This window comes from Euprymna scolopes, chromosome 2, assembly GCF_053919585.1.
Source record: "Euprymna scolopes isolate OS-2025 chromosome 2, ASM5391958v1, whole genome shotgun sequence".
Classification (NCBI taxonomy): Eukaryota; Metazoa; Mollusca; class Cephalopoda; order Sepiida; family Sepiolidae; genus Euprymna; species Euprymna scolopes.
Window position 1 is genome coordinate 33,708,762 of NC_136483.1, and position 20,324 is coordinate 33,729,085.

The window sequence follows — 20,324 nt, forward strand, 5'->3', positions numbered from 1 at the left end:
TTTTTATCAAAATTCATTACATAATTTTGCTGCTATGCTTCGGAATTTTTGAGATGAGGATTTATAATTTGTACTACTTGAATTATCTTGACTATTATTCTCATCTTTGATGGTATTCTTCAGCCTTCTTCAGGTGTGTCTTGTTTAAACTCTTTATTTAATCTATGAGAGTAGCTTGCTCTTGTTATACAATGAATATAAGTGCGAAGCAATTGTAATCCGCCCCTAAATTAACAGAACTCCTTGTCACTAACACTGCATTTGCACTAACTCTGTGATTCCAACAAGAAAACTGAGAGAACTCCTCTTAACTTAAACTATAATTCACAACATCCTCAAGTTCTATACTCTCTCTTTCAGCTGTGAAACACTCAACTCATTGTCCTCTTCAATTTATCCTTCTTATAGCCGCTATTCCTCTCATATGCAAATTTATGCCATATAAAAAGAATCCATCTATAAACCCAAGTTGTTTTTTTAAATTTTTTCTTTCCCTAATCCAACCGCCTGAAAGACCAAAGAGATGCACTGCTGCTCGTGTGAGTAGTTTCTTTTACTAAAACATGTTTAGTTGCCTTTATATTTTAAACCACAGTAATATTTAGTTCTAAGTCTTCCAGGAGGTTGAATGTGTATTCCTCAGTATAAGGAATACTAGTAATACAATTCTATCTAGTCATGGCTAAGAGATCATTTCTCTCCATTCAATGCATGTTCTTAACCCGGGTGTCACTTCCATACATCATTGCACTGCATACACATATCTGATAGACTTTTTCCTTTTTTTCTTTTTTTTTTTTTACACAGTGGTCACCACTTATCAAGGCCCGGAAGCCACTCAGGGATAAGGGTTATTGCAAGTACATTACGTTAGTGTGGAGATTTGATGAAGTGTTTACTTAAGGGGGCGGTTCATTAGGAATTTGTTAACGTTGGACTTGAACACATCCAAGTTGTAGTCAGGTGGGAAGCAGGCAGACGGAACAGAGTTCCACAGGCGTGCAGTTCTAAGAAAGAAGCTTTGTTCATGGAATCCGCGTTTTGATTTAGGCACAGATAAAGAGTGGGGGAAATTTTTCACAGTGGATTCAGCTAGACGGGTGTTTTTTGTGAAAGATTGGTGAGGCGGGACCAGAGATTGGAGTTCAGACGAGCACCTGCCATGGAAATAACGATAAAACAAGGATAGGCTCACAACGTCTCTTCTGTGGGAGAGAGGTTGCAGGGTAGAGAAAAGCGCATCCCCCACTAAGCCACAAAGTCTATTTTGTACTCTGTCAAGGCAGGATAGGCTGTTTTTAGCAGCTCCTGCCCAGATATGGCAGCAGTATTCCATCCTTGGACGTACTTGGCTTTTATATAGATAGAGAATTGCATCAGTAGTGAGATATCTTCTGGAGTGGTAGAAGGATCCCACCATCTTTCCAGCGACCTTGGCAACAGACTTGATGTACGTGTTCCATTTCAGATCAGGAGTAAAGGTCAAACCCAGAAGCTTATCAAAACACGGGGCCTCTCCCAGACGAGAGCCATCCATCCCAATTGATGCCAGATGGGGATCAGAGCGTTGATGATGTAAGGATAGGAGTTTGGTTTTAGATGCATTAAAGGTAACCAGCCACGTCTTCCCCCACTGAACCACGCGCTCGAGATCAGAGGAGAGAGAATCAGAGAACTTTGTCATTTACAGCCTTTGATGTGTTGCTGTAGATGGTCGTGTCATCAGCATAGATGTCAACGAATGATTTAAGTATGTGTTTAGGGAGGTCATTGATGTAGATCAGGAAGAGAGTTGGGCCCAGGATTGACCCCTGAGGGACTGCAGGTCTCTGATTTTTGTCCATCAACCACTACTCTCATGAGCCTATCAGAGAGAAATGATTTAATGATTGAGAAAACATTTCCAGTAATGCCGTAGCTGGAAATCTTGTGAAGTAGACCCTTATGCCATACCTTGTTGAAGGCTTTTGATATGTCAAGAGCAATTGCCCTAGAAAGGAAGCCTTTGTCAAGAGATTCACTAATCCTGTGAGATATAACCATCAGCACATCTGCGGTAGATCTTGCAGAGCGGAAACCATATTGTGTGTCACTAAGAAGGTTGTTTCTGCTGAGGTGGTTGACTATTTCTCTATTTAATATGAATTCCAGCAACTTACTCATAACACACAGGAGACTTATTGGTCTGTACTGAGAGGGAGATGACTTATCACTTGAATTCTTAAATACAGGGCAAACTGATGAGGTCTTCCAGGGAGTCGGAAAGCACTTCTTAAGGCAGCGCTTAAACAGTTTCGTAAGTATGGGAGCAAGTTCTGGTTGAAGCTTTTTTTAACACTATAATTGGGATGCCATCAGGGCCAGTTGCTTTACTGGAATCTAGGTTCTTGATTAGCTTGGCGACCTCATGCACGGATATTTGTATGTTACCTAGCGTGTTCTGTGTTATAGGAGGAAATATGGGGAGTTGATGGCCTTCGTTGCATGGGGTAGAATTAGCTGCAAAGTTCTTTGCAAATAGTTTGGCCTTGTCTGACGCTGACGAGATGACCTCTGGTCCATTGATAATGGTTGGGATAGAACGCACACTTCTGTTCAGGATCCTATTTGTTATTTGCCAAAATTGGTGGGAACCAAGCCGCTGATCAGCTACCTTGGATTTAACAGACTGGGCATATAGCTCTCTTGCATTTTTTATTACTCTTTTACAGTAGTTGCTGGCAGTCCTGAAGGCAGCTTTAGTCTCAGTGCATCTATTACGTTGGTAGCTATGGAAAAAGTGATTTCTGTTTTCCTTGGTTGATAATGGTAATGCTCTGCTGGTTAGTAATGGCATAAGTTCTGTGAACTTAGTCTATCTGCACATAACTTTTGCAATTACAATAGCACTTGCTCTTCACAGTGCTCCAGTGGTGTCATCAATGTGACAAAACTTTTAGCTTTGCCATCTAAATATATTTTCTCCACATCTGAGTTCTCATCCATCTCCATTGTCTTGCACTTCTTACATGCAAGCTGATTATCATCTCTCAATCTACCACAGGTTTAGTGAAATTTTATATTACATGCAAAGAGCATAAAATTTGATTGAAAGAATAAAATATTTTTTTTTAAGATCCCTTCATGACGTGTGTGTGTGGTGGTGGTGGTGGGGGGAGTAGGTAATGTTCAAATGTTGACCACCCCCCAATACCATATTCTTATGGAATTTGAAGCATGACTGTTATGCATACAAATCTGTAACACAAGTTAAATATATAAATATTTTTATATTAAAAAAGATTCCCTAGAGGTCATAAACATCTCAATTACCCCCCCCCTTTTTGTATAATATCAGGGGTTTAAAATTAGTTGTTTTTTTTCTGCCACTCACAGTTTATTAAGGAATGATTTTAGATTAGTCATTGTTATTGTTTCATGTTTGTTAGTACAGAACGTGATTTCAATTATCTTTGGATGTATTATATGGGTCGGTGTGAGTATATCATACCTATATGAAATTTTCAGGGACTTTATTTTATCCAGATCTATTTTTTTTATGGCATATGTAACTGCTAAAATTGACCTATTATTTTTATTAATCTGACTACTGTTCTCATCTTGAGTGCTACTCTCACAATGTTTTGGTCAATATAACCTCTGACTTTATCTGTATTTTGTTGAACTTGGGAATCTGCAAAATTGGGCAGAAAGATTCTTGAGGTCAACAAGATATGTCTGAAGAAGACCAGAAATTAAATCAACCAAAATGTTCTGAGAATAACACTCAAGATGAGAACAGTAATTCAAATAATCCAAATTATCAATCCTCATCTCAAAAATTCAGAAAAATCATTGTACTTTGTCATTTTTTTTCTTCTGACTTTTGCCTATATACATTTTAGTTGGTTCAATATATTTCTCCAGTTTCAAAAAGATCATGTTTGCCATTTTGAGGCCCGTGTTTGGGGCAGTTGGTGATTGTGTACAAAAGTTTGTAATGGGTTTCCACATTTGTACGGGGGAACCCCATTTATGCATGGTTGCACTGAAGCTTTCTTTAATCTCAGATGGTTTAGGGTTATCCATTGTTTTTGTGGCAGATGTTGACCAAGAATTTTTAAGGGTGGGGGGTTAATGTAGTGGTTCTACTCACTACCATTGGCTCCTCCATCTTGCCTTGGACCAAAAAAGGAGGCATGTGTGACAAATTAGTACAGGAAGCAAAACTAATGTCTTCAGTGTTCAAAGACTACAGCACTAATCCTAATCAACTCAACATCAAAGTTCTTACTATAGTATTGATGGTTGTTGAAGCATTTTATATGTTAATAGTAAAATACTATCTATATTTACCTGGCATTGCTTGAGTAGAGACATATTATCGAAGGGAGAACCTAAAGAAATAATTCAAAATAGTCATAATAATAATAATTAATAATAAGTATTTTTAACAATGTGTTTTAGTTTTTCCTCGATTTTTCTTTTAATTTGGATAAATATTCGATTAATAGTACATAAAATTATTGAATGTGTATTTATCAAAGTAACATATAGTGAGAAAGACACAGACAACTTTCTGCAAAGTTTTCTGCAAAAACTTTTGCTTTATTAGCTGCTGGTCCACTTATGATAGTTGGGATAGGGTATTTATCTCTCTACCATGGCTACAAGATGCGACACTAAAATCGGAAAGTGGGATTGAATAGCCAGCACTTCAAAGGTGGAGCACTCTGACCTCAGAAAATGTTTGGGCAGTTCTGTCTGCATTTCCCAGTAGGGACGCCTCAGATGATTAGCAATAAACCAACTTCTTCTTAAAGAGAGAATGCAAAGTCTGGGTGGGTGGACCTCCTAGAATTGCACAGGACCAGCAACATACTGCAATCAACAGGGAGAAAAGCCATTTCATTTATATATTGTTTGGGTGCTTATTCAAGATGTCATATTCTAAAAGTTACATAATTAGATCAAGTAGTTTTTTTGGTTTTTTTTTCATTCAAAAAAATTAAATTTTACGAGTAAGCAAGTCGTAGTGTTGTCGAGCTTAATGAAATACAATCAAATAAATAAGGGAGACAACTCAAATCGAAGTGTTGGGGTAAAAAATCAACCTTATGTTCAATACAATTTAGTAGTAAAATTGCTAAATTTTTATTTTCTTAGTTATAAAAAAATCTACTTGATCGATTTACATAATTTTCGGAATATGACATCACCATTCTGTAACGAGTAGGTACATCATACAGCCTTTTTTGTAGTTTCCTTTTTTTTTAATTGCCACCATAAGTGCCAATTTGAATAGGTACTTATTTTTCCCCACTTATTTTGTTGCGTTGTTAACTATACTACACTTTTGCCAGATTTTTTGCCGACCTATAAAAATTAGATTTTGTTTCTCTTTTTTGATATGAGAAACAAAATGGTTGTTTGTCGCTTTCTTGTTAGTGAGGCCTTCATTTCTTAAAAAAAAAAAATGACTTACCTTATTACATTATTAACCTTATGTCCGAGTGGCAAACATGCAATCTGGACTCCGAGTAATTTCTTTTTTTTACTACCTTTTCACCCACTTCTAAAAATCGACCCCTATTGTTTTCATGTCTTAAGTCAACTTAACTATAACAAATTTAGAGATAAGAAATCTTTCATACGTTAAAAGTATACAATGTTAATAGAAAATGAAATTGTAGGGTGTTTTTGGTCTATATATATATATATATATATATATATATATATATATATATATATATATATATATATATGTTGTTTACAGAAAGTTTAGATAAGTTATCGGTATCGTTGGTTTCATGAGTATTGGCTGAAGAGAGCTTAATATGAGCATCTAAAACGGTCCCTATTTATCGAGTTTGAAACCGACGGTACCAATGACTTATCTAAACTTTCTGTAAACAAAACAAACATAAATAATACGCTCTTATTTTCGGATTTTCCTTATAATTAAGCACTCTGCTGGATTTCTTAAAAAACAAAAAAAAAAAAATAAAATAAAAAAAAAAAACTCATATATATGTTAACTATACAATTCCTTTAGCCAGAATCTACTTTCGAATTGATAGTTTTAAAAACGTTTCCAAATCATATTCGAATGTCGAAGTCTACGATACAGTTTCTGCTTCCATTATTATAGTTTAAAACATGCATACAACAGTTTCTTCCATGGTAAAATTCGAAAGTGATGAAGCTTTTATTTTTTGCTATTCTATAGCGGCACGTGTTATTGTTAAACCAAAGAAAATCAATATCTTTCTATCATGTCAGCAGACGATACTTATCCGGCTGACATCAGAATATTCTGCAATCGGTCGAAAGAGGAGATCCTTCTCGACTGAGGCCATTTTTATTTTTGTCCCAACCTCTTTTTAAGGATCTTCGAAATTGTCACATCCAGCACTCGTGGTAAGTAAGCACTATTAATTGAATAAAGGTTATATATCGGGGGGGGGGGGGCTTTTTTTTCTTTCCCTTTTTTTTTTTTGTAAATTGCCAATATGTTGAACATATTTTAAAGATGAAGAAACTGGTAAAACATATCGAATGACATGAAACTCGCATTACTGTTGACATCTCAAGAGATAATCGATACCTCCTGCAAATGTGCTAGCGTGGAAAGTCGATTGTTAAAACAAGGGTTGTGCAACTGTAACTTGTGCACCTACATCCTCAACTCTCCTTAACCGGCATTAGGAAAGGTTCAAGACGACTGAAAACAAAGTCGAGAAGACTGATGTTATATTGAGTTTTTCTTCTCCCCTAGGCTAATTGCTCAAGCATGGCTTGAGAATCTAGTCTATCCTACTATTTAATTCATAGATAAGGAGAGAAAATATGGATTTATACTTTTCCCCAATGGTATTAGTGAAGAAGGTGATTTAGTCAGAATTAGAACCCGGAATGTCGAGCCCACAGTACATGCCTGTAACCACTAGTCAGACAGACAGGATCCACATGGTAGAACGGTTTTTATTACCCCCTTTTGGGTCCAAGGAAGTAAAGACTAAATAAATAAATAAGTACATGTGTAATGGTGAGAAAGAAGGGGATAACGAAAGCGGTGGGAAGGGCGAGGAAGAAAAAGATAGTGAAAAAGCGAGAGAGAAAAAAGAGAGAAAGGAAGGGAAAGAGGAGAAAGAATGAGGAAGATATAATAAAATGTTTTTATTTAAAATTGTTGCTTGGATTTCTTTGATATTTAAAGCAACCAGTCAGAGAATCGGGCAACCTTTTTTATTTATTCAAAAAACCCCACGTTTCTCAATTCTGCATCAGAATCAGCATCATTCTCTCCTCCCCCGCCCCTTAGTGCCGCCGTTTTATAACGTTAATCGTTACAACAGAGTTTTTGTCCTCTTTTTTATTTTATGTTGTCATCATCATCATCATCATCATCATCATCATCATCATCACCACCATCACCATCATCCTTATCACTATCAACATCAAGAACTAACAGTTTTATCATCAGCATCAGTGAACGTGTATAACGTTTGAAAGAGGGAGGGAGAGCGTAAAGAAAGGATTGGAAACACAAACTTCCTAGAAGTTTAAAAAGAAAACCGCACAAAAGTGCCATGGCCTTTTCTCAGTCAAACCATTTAAGTTAGAATAATTGCATCCAATGCATCAGCCGTTTTTTTCTTTTTGGTTTGGATTGTAACGAACTTTTTTTTTTTGTTGTTGTTGTTGATATATCTGGATCTGAGGAAAAAGTTTAGAATCTGAGAATGAAGTTTTGGAGTTGTCTTTAACTTTTTGGAAAATGTTTTCATTTTTGTACGGAAATTAATTAAAGAGTGTTCATGGCAGTTGCGATAAAAATATAATTTGTATATATAAAAAAATAAGATAAATAAACCAGGTCATGGCTGGGACAATAAATTGGGATGGCCCCCGGATACAACCGACCACCGAGGAGATTATTACAGTCAATAATAATAACAATACATTGTCTTTGGAAACTATTCTTACCAAATTACGATCTGACACTGACGATGACCCGTTATGTGAATACATACCCATTGCACGGCGCGCTGTAAGATTGATTCTTTTTATAAATTATTATTCTTTCTCTTTTTTGATATTTAACTAAAGTTTTAATATTATAAAAAAAAAAAATCATGAAAAATTTGAATATTTTCTTGAAAGAAAAAAAAGAACATTTCAGCATTTTTTAAAATTGGTTAATTCATTTTTTGGTTAAATTTGGATTTTTTTTTTTTCAAAGAGTTAACTGTTTCAATAAAACTAACTTATTTTAATAATTAAGTCTTTAATTGTTCGAAATAACTTTTTAAATTAATTTCAAAGCACAAATTTAAGTTTCATTGGAAATTTGATCTAAAAACGAAAATAAATAAAAAATAAATAAAATTTTAAATAAAGTAAATTCAGTGTCATTTTTTATATTCGAAAAGTCGCATTTCTTGATTTATTTTCTCAAGGTTTTTTTTTTAATGAAATTATTTCATTGAAATATTTGAAAAAAAAATTCAATTCTAATTAAATCCATTAAACAATGTAACTTACAAAATAAAAAAGTATATTTTGTTTAAATTTATTAATTTATTTGAAAAAAATCTTGAAAATATTTTTAATTCGTCGTTTTTGTCTAAATGTATTTTTAAATTTATTTCCTATTTAAACTTTAATTAATATACGTTTAGAGACCAATACCATCTAACTTTTAATATCAATTGTATGTAAATGTATCTTTTAAAAAATAGTTTTTTTTAAAAAAAAGATTCTTTCATTTTCACAAATTAAAAAAACAAAAAAAAAAAAACAAATTACAAAACATTTTTATGTCCTTAAAGTTTCATTTCCTTGTCAAAGTGTAGTATCTCTTCGGTCTTCGATCAATGAAAAAAAAAAAAAAAAGTATTTTTTAAAAATTTTCTGTCTCCAAATTCAAAGTTTGTTTTCCATCAAATTAAAAACCAACGTTGTAAAAGACGTTATAATGAATGAAAATGTCTAACATTGGGTTATTTGTTATCCTTTTTGAGTTGGTTGAACTTATGGTTCGAATTAAGTCATAAAAAGGGATTCTTTCTCTTTATATATTTCCTGCTGTTCTTTTAACAGAATTGAAATATTTATTGATTGATTTATTATTTCTTTTGTGTGTGTGTGTGTGTGTGTGTGTGTGTGTGTGTGTGTGTGTGTGTGTGTGGACATTCTTTTCGGGTGGAATGTAACTGCCCTTTTTGTGGGGTGGGCGATAAATAGACGAGGGGTGAAGTAATTACTGTTAGTCATGACTCATACCAACAGTTGGACATACAAAATAAAAACATTGACAGAGACACACCTATTTATAAAACCGGCTGATGACCACATCTGTCGTTGTTGATTTTTAAATTCAAATAATCAGTTATTCATTTTGAATGATTTATTTTCGAAATTAATTAATAACGACTTTGCTTTGATGAATCAAAATTTAAAAGCTAAATATTTCCATTTATTAAAAAAGAAACGTAATTATTACCGAGAATGTTTTGTGTCCATTTTATTTGTTGGAATCCTTGAAAATTAAAATTATTAAAATTTTGTTTGTTTATTCATGTTAAGTAAACTTGAACAGCTAATAATAAGTTTTACTTAAAAAAAAAATCAATATTTTGTTCACATCTGATTGGATTCGTCTGTTTAAGTAGAACGTGGGAAATATATATATATATATATATATATATATATATATATATATATATATATATATATATATATATATATATATATATTTGCTTTCTCTCTAAAAGAAAAGTTTCCTTGTTTTTTTTTTAAATCAATTTTTTTCTTCGTTTTTTTAATCAACTAATTTTCCAATTAGTAAAACAAGAAATTAACAATGCAAATTACCCGCCTTCAACAGTTGCATCTGTTGTTGCAAAAGACATTTATTAATAAAAAAGTTAACAAAATAAAATAAAACGTCCCCATTCCCGTAAGAAAGACATATTTTGGCTTGACATTGAAATTTAAAGAAAGTCACCATGAAATTTAAAACTTGATGTAGCAACAAAGAATTCCACGTTTTCTGCGATTTTATTTTGATTTTTAACCAACGAAATAAACTTTTTTTTCATACATTCTCTACTCAGCCGGCATTGCCCAGGAGTATTTACTTTTATTTTGGTATTATTATACAAACACCGTGACAGCGAATTAACCCTAACGCTGTCACGGTGTTTGTATAATAATACCTTTATTTTTGGGTACTTATGCAGAATACGGACCGTGCTGAAATAATAAGGTTATTATTTAGAAACCCATTCTTAATATCGGGGGGGGGGTTGTATTACAATACGCAGAGGTACGAAAAAGTTGCCCCCCCCCAAAAGAAAACAAATGTATAACAATGGGGTTTATATTACTGTACACATAGATTCGAAAAAGTTGTCAAAAAGCAAATATATAATAAATAAATATTATCAAAGGCAAGATAAGTTACTTACTTTTCTACCTAACTGGATATGTTTTTAGTGTTTATATTTAATGTAACATGTTTATTCGGCTCGAAAAACATACAATGTTTATCGATGTATTGGAAAATTTTAAATGGCTGCCGACTCTCTCTTTGACACGGTAAGTTTGGGAAAAGGAGTTACAAATAAAAATCTAGACAAAATACGGTTAAAAACTCGCTCAATATATGTTACTGTGACATAGGCTGACATGTATTCGGTGGGTTTTAACAGTATTTTGCATATTTTTTTATTTTTAACTCCTTTTCCAAAACTTACCGTGTCAAAGAGAGAATCGGCCACCATTTTAAATTTTCCAATACATCGGTAAACACTATGTTTTTCGAACTGAATAAACATGTTACATTAAATAAAAACATTAAAAAAATATCCAGTTAGGTTGAAAAGTAACTTATCTTGCCGTTGATAACATTTATTTGTTATATATTTGTTTTTTAGGATAACTTTTTCAAATCTATGTGTACAGTAATACAAACCCAAAAAATGTTATCAAAGGCAATAACATAACGGTAACATTTATTGGGTGGGTTCTTACCACCATTTTTTTTTTTTTTTCTTATTTTGAAGTGATTATTGAGTCTTCAAAGGCATCGCGGCCATCTTTTCTTGTTCTCCGGCAGCATTCAGTATTACTCGTTTTCGAACCGAATAAAGATTTTACATTGAATAACAACACTAAAACCTTATCCAGTTTGGTAAAAAAGTAATGCTGTCGGAGAACAAGAAAAGATGGCCGCGATGCCTTTGAATACTCGATAGTCACTTCAAAATAAGAAATAAAACAAAATGGTGGTAAAAACCCACCCAATAAATGTGCCGTGACATTTATTGAGTGGCTTTCTACCACCCGTTTGTTTTCTTGAGGTCATTATTTAGAAACCCATTCTTTATATTGAGAGGGGGTGTTTTGTCATTATCATGTACTTTCACCTAACAATTTAATAAACAAAAGATACTGTAAAAATTGTACTCTCCTTACTCTTTTGACTCCCAATGTTTAGTCTGCTAAAATTTTAATCATGTGAGTTCCCAAAATTGATTTTAATTTGAAAAGCTTATCTAAAAAATAACAGTTCATATTCATATAACCAATGTTATCTACTTGTCATGTTGCAATTAGTAACATATTACCAGATTATTACACAAAACATGTACTTTCTCTTTCACGATTTCACGAGGATCTACCGTTATTGGAATTGTTAAGACATACTGTACTACAGTCACTATAGTTAAATCGGTTTATTATTTTAAGTATAACTTACAAATTATTCCGAAAGCTATTTTTATTAATAATTAATTTTCTACTTTATCATTGTTCATAAATGTTGGATATTTTAGTAATTTCGACATCACAATTAAGTAGATTCCATTAAAATTAAATATTCCAATTTTCGTTATTTATTCTTATTCCGAAAAAGCGCCCATTTTTAAAGAGAGGATTTAAAAAGTTAAATTTTATTATTTGATCATTTGGTAATTCAACCATAACTTATTTTGTTTTTAGAGTAATGTTTTAATCTCTATTTATAAAATTACCGGATGTAAAAAAAAAAAACAAAACAAAAAAAAACGAAAGTTTTCAAAACTTTCAAACTTTTCATATATTAGATTTAATTTTTAAACCCGTTTAAATGACTTTCTATTCAATAGTTTAGATGCTTCAAAATTCCGTTCAGATTTGGTATAGTCACAAAACATTAGGTCACCTCCCTTTTTTTTTTCATTAAACTGACTTGTTTACGGAGAAACCAAATTTTAATCTGATGGATTTAATTGCAGCATTATTTTTTAAATAAGATTTTTGAAAATTCTAGTTCTATTGCATTTTTTTATTATTTCGATAAATGTTGGATTAATAGTAAAATTATTTCAATGTGCAATTTTCAGTTACATTGGCGCGAGAAATACAGAGACACGTGATAAATGGTCACAATAATTTTGTTAATATATTCGGGACTATTAAAAACTGGTTGAAAGATAGCTTTCTTCCTTCGTATCATCCGCTTAAGTTATTAGGAAAGAAAAACGTTATTTAGAAAACAAAACACACTTTTGTTATTTTCAAAATGTTAACGGATTTCCTTGTAAAACTGGAGAGAGGGGAAAATTGAGATAATTTTAGAATTCAAACCTCATGTTTTGCTAGAACTGGTTGAATAACGAACGTTTTCTTTTTCTTTTCTTCTTTTTGCCTTTTTTTTTATTAAAGAGAAAAACAAAACAAAGTTTTGGGAATCATCTCGTACAGATATGTGCGAGAAAATACTGGGGGTATTTTCGGCATTCTTTTTCGAAAAGAAAAAAAAAAGGGGATAAACTTGCTTGTTAAAAGATGGTTCTTTGATATGACAGGAGCGCGTGCGAAAATCCTTGTTTTCTTTTCCTAGGAGCATACATGCAACTAATATTTGTCGTTTGCCCGTTAAAGTTTAAATTTTAAACGAAATTGAAATTTTGCTTTTCAAACGTTAAAGTTTAACAGAAAATCCTTTAATGGATAATTTAAAAAGTCTTTAAGATTACTGTCGAACGGTCAGATGTAAGCAAAAAAAAAAAAAAAAATCGATTAAAAATGACCGACCGGTTTTCTATTCAAAATTTGAAAGTGATTTTGGAACTTTTGTGAGTAAAAGTACATAAGCAGCAAAATCATGATTTATATCGAACGTATTGACCTCACTCAGATTGTTCACGAACTCACCCGTGTGCCTGATACTGACGACCAGTATGCAAGTCTCCTAAACCTTTTTCTCACAACTTGCCCTGAACTGTGTTCAGCTTCTGTTCTGTCTCCACTTGGATCTTCCGACCACTCTGTTGTATCAGTTAAGATAAAAATGAAATATAATAAGTCCTCAGATGTACCTCTCCATCGTCCGTATATCGATATTCTATGGCTGATACCAGAAAAGCAACTGGCCCCCAACCAGAACTAGCTCACATACTTACAAAGCTGTTTAAGTGTTGTCTTAAGAATTGCTTCCCTAAAAAATCTCATCTATATGCCCTGTATTTAAGAATTCAGGTGATCGGTCATCTCCCTCTCAATACAGACCTCATGTAAGTTACTTGAATCTGTGTTAAATAGAGAAGTAGTCGACCACCTCAGCAAAAATAACCTTAGTGACATGCAATATGGTTTCCGTTCTGCTATATCTACAGTGGATGTGCTTACGGTTATTTCTCATAGGATTAGCGAAACTCTTGACAGGCCCCCTTTCTAGAGCAATTGCTCTTGATATATCAAAGGCCTTTGATAGGGTATGGCATAAAGGTCTATTCCGCAAGATCTCCAGCTATGGTATAGCTGGAAATGTCTTTTCAATTATTAAATCATTTCTCTCTAATAGGTTCATAAGAGTAGTGGTTGATGGGCAGAAATCAGAAGCTCATAGTATTAATGCTAGAGTCCCTCAGGGGTCCATCCTGGACCCAATTCTCTTCCTGATCTATATTAATGATCTTCTAAATCACATCCTTACATCATTTGTAGACATTTTTGCTGACGACACTACCATCTATGGCAGCACATCAAAGGCCGTAAATGACCAAGTTCTCTCTGATTCTCTTTCCTCTGATCTTGATCATGTGGTACAATGGGGGAAAAGTGTCTGGTTACTTTCAATGGAAGCTTCTATCTTTGCATCATCAATGTTCTGATCTGAATCTGGCATCAATTGAAATGAATGGCTCTCGTCTTGTGGAGGTTCCATGTTTTGACAAGCTTCTGGCCTGGACATTTACTCCTGATCTAAAATGGAATACATACATCAAATCTGTTACCAAGATCGCTGGAAAAATACAGTAGATATCTACCTGCTGATGCAATTCTCTACCTAGAGCCAGGTACGACCAAGGATGGAGTATTGCTGTCACTTCTGGGCAGGAGCTGTCACTTTTGGGCAGCAAAAGAACTCATCCCATGTTGAAAGACTTCAGAATAGACTCCGTTACCTAGTGGGGGATACCCTTTTCTCTTCCCGGCAACCTCTTTCTCACAGAAGAGACGTTGCGAGCCTGTCTCTGTTTTATCGTTATTTTCATGACAAGTGTCACTCGTTTAGCTGTAAACACTATCAATAATTTCCCCCACTCTTTATCTGTGCCTAAACCTAAACGTAGATTCCATAAACAAAGCTTCTTTCTAAAAACTGCACACCTGTGGAACTCTCTTCCAGCTGACTACAATATGGCCGTCTTCAAGTCCAATGTAAACAAGTTCTTGATGAGCCATTCCCCTTAAGTAATCCAATTCACCAAATTGAGACTTCTATCGATTATTATGATATTGTCCTTTTGACCACTGTACACTCTTTAACCCTTATCCTCGAGTGGCCCTGGGCCTTGATTAGTAATGAATCCTTTTTAAAAAACAAATATATATAACAAATAAATGTTATCAAAGGTAAGATAAGTTACTCTTCTACCTGTCTGAAAAAGTTTTTGGTGGTTTTACTCACTTTTAAATGTTTAATTGGTTCAAAAATCATAGTGTTTATGGATAGATGCGAACAAAACAATTTAACTCATTTTCAAACTTGAAGAAACGGGTATCGTTTTATACCTCGAACGACAAATATTGAAAAATTGGCCCAAAACATTAATTCCTTCATCCTCAACTGAGCAGTTTTCTACAAGGAGGGGGTCGGTTTTTTCGACAATATTTTCGCAAGTCATCCCCTCTTTTCGATGGACTTGCCTTAATTTTGACGTTTGCCACTTCTGGTTTTGTGATGAACACAACGGCAAAGACGTCACTTTTTTTCTTTTCTTTTTTTTTTCTCATTCTTTTCCCCCTTCATGGTACGGATTCGAGCCTGCCTCCTTACTACTATTTGTTTTTTTTTATTTGCTCAGCACACACCTCCACACTCGGGCAACGCCAGGTACCCACTCTAGTAAGCATATACATTTTGAATACATTACTCATCATCCTTGGATAAGTAAACTCCTGACCAACAAAAAATATGGATTTAGGCAAGCCCATTCCACAGCAGATATCCTAACTGTAATCTCTGAATGTACTGTTCACTGGACAAAACAGGGGAGGGTAGAGCAGTAGCCCTCTATATATCTAAGGCTTTTGACAGGGTATGGCATGATGGTCTTTTAAGGAATATTAGATCATATGGTATCACTGGAAGAATACATAATGTAATTAATCCTTCTTTAGTAAGAGAAAAATCCAGGTTGTCCTCGACGGTCATACATCTAAACAATATGATATAAATGCGGGAGTACCCCATGGGCCTATCCTTGGACCTTTATTATTCTTGATATTCATAAATGACCTCCCTGATAAAATTGTTTCTGAGATGGGTATATTTCCTCCCTTTGCAAAATTTAATTATGTTCTTCAAAGCCAAAGACAAAAACAATTATTCTTTATAAAACAACCAAGTCAATCACCATAAATAATTTGAAGCATGAACTTTTTACAAAATTACTGGATTCAGCATTAAATAATTTGAAAAGGGTTGGTATGCCGTAAAACCAACAACTTATTTTCAATCAACAAAAATAAGATAAAATTGATTCCTTCTATTTCACTCAATAAACAGGTGTTTAACAAAATTTTTTTTTTTTTTCATATTTTAAACACGGTGACATGAGACTAGTATGTGCTAATCTTTTTCAATTTACAATTAAGTTAAATGAAAAATGTGGCACAAGGTAAAAAGTAGGGAATACTGGAAATTGTTGGTATTCATTGTGATGTACTTAACGAGTTTAAAATACTGACACTCATTTATACAGTAGTGGCGCTGTCAAAAATACTGTTTCTTTAGTTAATGAACAAAATACACATTGAATCAAGTATTATACTTTTACGTTTCTTAATCAAAGAAATAGTACTTTTGGACCATGTCATTATTGTATTAATGAACCAAAATGAATATGGATCGCTATTTGACATTGGTGTGACCCGATTTATTGCTTCCTCAAGAGGGCTCGATCTGATAAAAACTTGGTTTAATTTATTGTTTAAAGTTAAAAATAGAAAGAAATTGAGTGATTTAATAAGATTTTATTTAATGAAAATAAACATAAATTATCACAATATATTTTTTTCTATTGCTGTACGATTTTATTTAATGTTAAAAGTTAATAATCTGTATCCTTCTTCTCAAAGATTTTCCCATAACTTAGGTTTAGTGACCACCATCCTGGACTTAAGGTAAGGTTTAGAAGATTTTTCTCAACTGCCACTTAAGGTTAGTGATCTCTACCCCAGACTTAGGTTTAGTATTGAATTTAATGAAGAGAGTTTTTTTTATCACCATCCCAGACTTAGGGTTAGTAACTTCTATCTCAGATTTAGGATTAATGAGTTACTCTGAACTTAAGGTTAGGGTTGTGTCTTAAGAAAGGTCATATGATCCTTAGGATCAGTGTGTTAGGCTTAATGAAGAATTTGCTTTTTCTCATGTTATCATTTGGTTTGTAATTTGTGTTATAAGCGAGTGCAAACAAAAAAAAAACAGGAAACTGATAACTGGACATATAATGTGATTTGGAGAACTATAAAGTTAAATCGTACCAAACAATCTATATATTTTTTAGTTTCTTAACATGTTTTTGTTACATTGAATGAGAATAATATAAATAGGAAAAGAAATTAAGTCATTTTTAGCATTTCTATTGGTATTAACTTTGAGTTCTCTTTCTAGCTACATGTGTTTAATTTGAAAAGAAACCTAATACCTAGGTCGTGTGTGTATATATGTAATATATATATATATATATATATATATATTAGGCACCGTCAAAAATGGCCGCAAAATCAAGTTGTTGTTGTTTTTTAAAACGAAATTACATTTATTAAAATCCATTATTTCTGAGTAACTTTTTTTTTTCCAGAAAGATAAAACCCTGAATTTTATCATATAGAAAACAGAATAATGTAAAACTTTTTCTACTATTTTTAATTAAATTTTAAATGTTAAATTTTCCCAAAAAGTTAACAATTGACATTTTTTGTCTTGCACAAAAAACGTACATAAATATTTAAAAAAAAAGGTTTTTGAAATAATTAATTTATTTATTTATTGTCTAACTAAGATTTAGGATGATTTTCTAAGAGAATATGCAAAAATATTATAATATAAGTACCTGAATTTCAAATAATTCCACTTATTCATATAGCTAACCAGATATTTCGCGTCGATCTAGAGTCTAGATCGCAACTGTTTACTTTGCGTTTGATAAGAAGAAAACTATGGAAGACCAAACAGGCCAAAAAAACTTATTTTTCAGTGACGAAAATTTCAATGTATTATTAAGCTGAGGTTGGCCAGTACCAGATGGGTGACCATTTGTATGAGTTTGGTTTTTAATGTGTATGTGTGTGGGGGCCAGGCTCCCCAAAATGGGGGTGGGGGCAATTTAAAGCAGAATAAAAAAAAATTATTTCAGCGCGTTTGGTCCACCGTAGTCGAAAGGCGGCAAACGTTTTCAAACGGGATCGAAAAAAATGATGCTATTTTTAACACAAAGGGCACAATATTTATCGAATTTTTTTTTTGTATCGATTATTCAAAGAATGCCCTGTTTAATAATGGTCATGCATTATTCGGCTCACTAAAAAAAAATTGTTAATTTATTCATCAAAAATTTTAAAATGGCTTTTTTCGTATAAATATTAAAAAAATTTTTTTTTGTTTTGCTTAACTTAAATTAATTATTTTACTTAACATATTCACCGAATTTCACACTTCAAAACTCAAAAGCGGGATAATTAAACACAATCGGTTCTGATATTCAGACGTCAAAATAAGGTATGCAAACAATTTTTTTTTTTTTTTTTTAATCTATAATTCTGTCCCTTACAACAAAACAATATCTTGTGTTCAGTTTCAGATGATTATTTTAAGCATATTTGTTCCCACTTCAAAACAAGGGGGGGTTTTGTAAGCAAAAAAAAAATATATATATAAATATCGTTTATGAAAAATAAGTACACTGTTATAAAGTTCATTCTTTTAATAATCGCTGAAAATTTTGTATTGATCGGATAATTACCTGATTTTTGGTAGATTTTTAAAAAGACGGTCCGTCAAAAAGTACTGACCTGCCCCCCCAGTTTTGGCGGTGCCTAATATATATATATATATATATATATATATATATATATATATATATATATATATATTACATATCGACAATACAAAAGTATATACTGGTGCATATAGATTTAATTATCAATTCAGTATTGAAGGTGCATCAAAATGAGTAGAGATTATAAAAGCTTTTCATACCTAGGCATTTCAAAACCTAATACTACTCATCACAAGGCATAAAGAGCTTTTATAACCCCCACTCCTTTTGATGTATCTTCTTTACTGAATTGAAAATTAAATCTATACATACCAGTATATACTTTTGTATTGTTGATATTCTTCGTTTAGTATATATATATATATATATATATATAATATATATATATATATATATATATATATATATATATATATATATATATATATATATATATATATATACACACAAAGCAACTATGTATCTGTGTGTGTCTATCCATGCATCATGGTTGATTTTTGACAAAACTTGTATCATTGAGTGGAAAACAATACATATGGAGGTAAAATAGATTTATCCTGTTAGGTACAATAATAGCAGTCTGTGTCGGGTAGCAACAACTGGTGAATTGACAAGTAAACCACTAAGTTTTCACATTCTAACTCATAGCTACTAAAGATTCCAACCAATTTCGCTCTCCTTAAATATGTGTAAACCGTGGTCATATGTTCGAACCACATGACAAAAACCATGAACTTCTTGCTTTTTGTAGTTATTGAACCTACTATTTTCCCTTCATCTCCAATTACTATGTATGTATATCTATAAAAGAAAACCTACTTGAGGTAAAAGATGACACTTTTAGCATTTTTTATGATGTAAACAAATATAAGCATCACAAAACTTGCATAAATATATATGAACTGTAGGGATATGCTTGAGTAAAAACTAATGCATATTTGAAATCATTAGCTCCAACCCTTTAAATGGTTTGGCTTTTTTTTTTCTAATATAATTATTGGAAAAACCTGTTGTTACGTTTTGTCGGATTGAAAATGAAACCGAAACCGTTTATCAGAAATAAGCTCTGGAGTGCATGATTTTGCTATGACAAATTCTTTGTTTGAGGCCACGTATTAAAATTGTCTGCTAATTATTGCGATCCTTTTTTATGGATTGTTAAATCAAATTGTATCTTTTCGTCACAAACACAAATGAAATTTGCTATTACTCCAGCTTTTCTTTCATAGTGAGCAATATTAAAATTTCTTTTTTTTTTTTTACTTAATAATCTGGTATTTTAAAAAAAAAATTTTAATTTTTTTTATTCAAGTTTTATTTTCATATGTGTTCATATGGAAAACCGTTACATACCTATGCTAGTAATTCATCAAGTTCTTACTTTTTGTAGTTGTTGAACTTATTACTCACCCTTTATCTCGCAAATTTAAATGTATATTCTATATATATATATATAAGTCCTACTAGCGGCTTTTATATCCTCACACACTTGACTAAAAGAAACTGCCGCCTTTATCATTTTAATGATGTCACCATCATTACGGCAACAAAACTTGCTTAAAGGCTAATAACTAACCTCAACACTAAATGGGTGTTTTTTTTTGTGTGTGTGTGTGTTTTTTTTTTGCGGGGGGGGGGGTCTTTCTTCCTCTTTTTTTTTTTTTGTGTTTGGTGCGTTTAAGATAGTTTAACTACTGATGTTTCTCCCATTTCAACGACTTCAAATTCTTTGCCGAGTCTTATCTAATCTTTACCAAACTTTATTGGCATCATCGTTTTCGT

The 20,324-nt window shown here is 32.6% G+C and overlaps 1 protein-coding gene across 6 annotated transcripts in view; it reads left to right on the forward strand.

Moving 5' to 3' along the window:
• Nucleotides 1-20,324, forward strand: part of LOC145290702 (uncharacterized) — a 576,300-nt gene that overhangs the window by 244,084 nt on the left and 311,892 nt on the right. Inside the window, exon 1 of one of the 6 annotated variants that reach the window (XM_080136507.1) lies at nt 7,512-8,032. The exons of the other annotated variants lie outside the window; for them this stretch is intronic. Coding sequence (XP_079992633.1) covers nt 7,862-8,032 — 171 coding nt within the window. The 5' untranslated portion in view covers nt 7,512-7,861. Of the gene's footprint in view, nt 1-7,511; nt 8,033-20,324 lie in introns of those variants that run through there. 6 annotated transcript variants of the gene reach the window in all.